We start from the raw sequence: 3,790 nt of genomic DNA on the forward strand, positions 1-3,790 counted from the left end.
TGAATTAATTGCTCTAGTTTCTTTTTTTCCCAACCTGAAAAAAAAATTTTGGTTTATTTTCATTCTGCTTTTTTACAATCTCAATTCTTTTTTTCTAGAGAGGATGGTATACAAGAAAGGTGCAATTAATTCAGACTTAAAATATGCCTCTTAAGACCTCTGTTTTCAAATGGCACTGCCTTTCCTGGCAGAATGCGTGGTTCCTCCCTCTCCATTGTTTATTTTCTTGAACTGGGAAAGAATAAGAAAGCAAAAGACAGCAAATTGAGGGTAGAAAGATTGCCTGGAAAATTCCCAGAAACTAACAACTGGCAAAATAATACCCTCTAAACAGATAGGTCCTATGGAGAATTATGATTTCCATGTTCAAACACTCTTTCTTTGTACAAACATAGTTGGAAGCTGGCTTTAACCAGTTCTTTTCCTCAAAGCTCAGGGAACAATTGAAATGACAAATGTGCTCCATGGGCTCTGTTTTCACTGCTGATGCAGGGAAATGCTATGTGTTTTACCTGCAGCCCAGGGCTGGCAGGTGGAGCTTACCAAGGGAGAGAAGCTACTCTGCAGAAGGGGATCGAAAGCTCGCTGTCCTGATGGTCCCTCATTCCCAGATTCCTAGGACTTCCATTAAAGTCTCTCTGCATTTGTTTTAAGCTGTCCATAGTTACTAGTGAGGTTTTAGGAATTAGCTCATAAGTTGGAAGGTTACTATTTCGGTAGAAATACAAGGGTTTGGGAGCGGTTTCTTTTCAGAAGCGTAGTTATTGGTTTTTTGTATGTATCTAGTTTTGAGAAATGATCTGTTGCTTCCTAATTCTGTGTGTACTTTTAAAGACTATAGTAGATAGCAGGTGTTGATAGGGGTGTTCAGGGCTTACGTTTAAACATGGAAACCTGAAGGAGCTTTGAACAGCAAACTACTGTTCTGGGGGAGAACACCGGACCATTCATCCCCTTCCCCTGTCCCAGGAGGCTGATCCTGCCCTTTATGTCACTCGGGGGACTTGCTGTCTGGAGTCCCACTGGTCTGGGCCTGGAGATGTCAGCCGGGAAACAGTGGGCACAATTCCCTGCTCACTCTCTTCCCACCCCAGCCTGAGAGGCCTCAGGTCTCACATCTCCTGCAGCTGATCCTAATTCTGTGGTTCCAGCCCTTGCTTTTGCCTCATCACCCTTTGTTTTTTCTCTTTAACTTGCCTATACTTAGGTGTTAAGCCAACTGTGGTGATTCTGCGGGCTGCTGACCAAGGCAAATGGTAACCAGTTTCAGCAAACTGGAAATGGGTTTGGAGTTGTGGTGTTAAATTCCAAACCTCTGGGTTCTTCCCAAGACTGCTAGTGGGGAAGGATCAGGAAAGATGACTTGGTACCAACATGCAGGCCTCTGGCTCCCTGCTGCTTTGGCTCACGGGAAGCAGCGTAAGCCAGAGGGCACAGGGGGCAGCTGCTTCAGAAGCTGATATTCCACTGTACCCACCAGTTACTAGAGCACTCAGGTGCTTCTTGGAGATGAAAAAGCTTTGCTCATGACTAAATCAACCTTTTTCTTTAAATGGAGGGTTTTGTTTTGTGTTTCTTAATAACCACTTGTCAAGAGGGTGAAGAGATCCCATAACGTGGTAGTGAGCTAGAGTCCAGATTTCATTCTGCTGGCAAAACTGTCCTCAAGACCATGCACTGAGCTAGAAATACATACAGCTGCGGCAGGCTTGGGGAGGCAAGGTGGCCAGGGTGGGCAAAGACATCCTCAGTCTTTCGTATTTATATATTTTATATATATATTACATCCAAGAATGATAGTCCTTTGTACCATTTCCCAGAGAGACATAGATGTTTCCAAGGCAAGGGAAGGGAGTGGGGTATGGAAGGGGGTCAGGGCAGGAGGGGTCAGCTAAAGTGCAGGGCTGGGGGCTGTGCTCACAGAAGCTGCAGGAGCTTCAGTGACTGTAAGAGGGCTCCAGGCTCCGCGGACGCCAGGTACTGGCAGCAAAGCCAGTCCTCCAGCTCCACCCCGCGCCTGCGGTCCACCGCCTTCTCAGCGAACTTCATCATCATCAGGGCCCGCTTCATGTCAATCCAGTTTCTCAGGGTGTTGAAGAGAACCTCCTCGGAGGTGCCGGGTTGCTCTACCAGGTCCCGCCGGGGGCCCCACAGCAGGCACTGCAGCACCCGCTTGGCTTCCCCTATGCGGATGCGCTTGATGGGGTCAGCCTCCAGCAGAAGGTGGGCGAGCTGCTGCAGGCCTGGTGAGTAGAGGGACAGCGGGGGCAAAGGGGGGAGGTCCTCCTGTCGGTAGTCCTGCTCCCGCAGCTGGGCCCGCACCTCGAAAGGGTTGGGCTGGTGGAGCAGCTCATAGATGAGGATGCCTGTTTGGAACTCATCGAATTTGCGGTACTGGGAGGCCGACACGATCTCGGGGGCCAGCCGGGCCTGGCTCTTTTTCTGCTGCAAGTTGGTAGTGCTGCCTGGTTTTTGCTTGGCCTTCAGGAAGTTGCTGATGATGAGTCGGGGCAAGTGCTTCTCACCTGGCACTCCCTGGCAGGAAGGGACAGCAGGGTGGGTGGGAGTAACACTGGCTGGGGGACCTGCAGAGGGGCAAGAGGAGGGATTAACTGCAGTGGAAGGGGATGTGGTGGTGGGAGGGGCACTGGAGGTGGCAGAGGAGACAGGGGGTCCAGGGATAGCAGTGGAGGGGTTGGGGGAGGCCTGGGGGCTGCAATGCACCAGCAGCAAGTTCTCCAGGCACAGATCTCGGTGGATGATCCCGTGCTCCTTCAGATGCTCCAGCCCATTGCAGAGCTGTAGAAGCAGGAAGCACACGCGCCTCTCATAAACCTCCGGTTCAGACTGATGGCTGCTGGCCGAGTCCCGCACAAAGTCAGAGGCGGTCTGGTGGGGTACCTCTCGGGTGATGACCACCACACAGTCCTGTTCCTGGGCCGGGGGCTGCAGGGGCAGGGCAGGCAGCGGGTCCTTGGGCACATCGGGAGACGAGAGCATGCTGGAGGGCACGGAGGCGACAAAGTGACCGCAGTCCTGCTGGATGTTGAAGTGCACGGGCACAGAGGGGCTGTAGTACGAGGCCGTTTTGGGCTCAGGGGTTTTGCAGATCTGTCGAGAAAATGAGAAGTGGGGTCAAGATTGGGGTTCACTATTCTGTTGAACAACCGGTGCTGGGGCAACTAGATCTCTTAAAGGTGAACTGAAACCTTTCTTTAGGTAACCAATGTCATTTCATTCCACACACAGAGATGAACTCAAAATGGATCACATGAACTTAGGTGTAAGGGACACAGCTTGCAAATTTTAGAAGAAAGCATAGGAAAGAACCTTTGAGATTTTGGGCTGGGCAAATATTTCTCAGATACCACACCGGAAGCCCGATTCATTAATGGGAAAATTGATAATAATCAAACTTCAACTTTCTGTGCTTCAAAAGATACCATTAAGAAAATGGAAAGGTGCGGCAGACCTCTCCTTCCTTGCCTGCTGCTCCTCTCAGCAGTGTATTTCGTCAGTCTGCCTGTTCTGTTCCCCACTCTGTCTCTGGTGAATGCTCCCGCACATCTGGCCCGTACCCCAGTTCTTATATAAATAAAAAAAGTGGAAAGATGGGCCTCCCTGGTGGCACAAGGGGTTAAGAGACAACCTATGAAGCTATCCACAGCCACTAGAGCATGAGTTTGATCCACGGCCAGGGAGCTACCCACATGGTTCAGCAGACCTCTCCTGTCTCACCCACTGCTCCCCTCAGCAGTGTATTTCAGTTAATCTACCTGTTTTGTTACCT

General features: G+C 50.4%; 1 protein-coding gene across 1 annotated transcript in view; it reads right to left on the reverse strand.

Annotated features, from left to right (window-relative positions):
- Window positions 1–1,917: 1,917 nt before the first annotated feature.
- The window catches only part of PRAG1 (PEAK1 related, kinase-activating pseudokinase 1), a gene marked incomplete at both ends in the record, with an annotated part of 44,903 nt that continues 43,030 nt past the window's right edge, over window positions 1,918–3,790 (reverse strand). Inside the window, one exon of the mRNA XM_084232024.1 lies at window positions 1,918–3,111. Coding sequence (XP_084088150.1) covers window positions 1,918–3,111 — 1,194 coding nt within the window. The remainder of the gene's footprint in view (window positions 3,112–3,790) is intronic.

This window comes from Talpa europaea (assembly GCF_964194135.1).
Source record: "Talpa europaea genome assembly, chromosome: 4".
Lineage (NCBI taxonomy): Eukaryota > Metazoa > Chordata > Mammalia > Eulipotyphla > Talpidae > Talpa > Talpa europaea.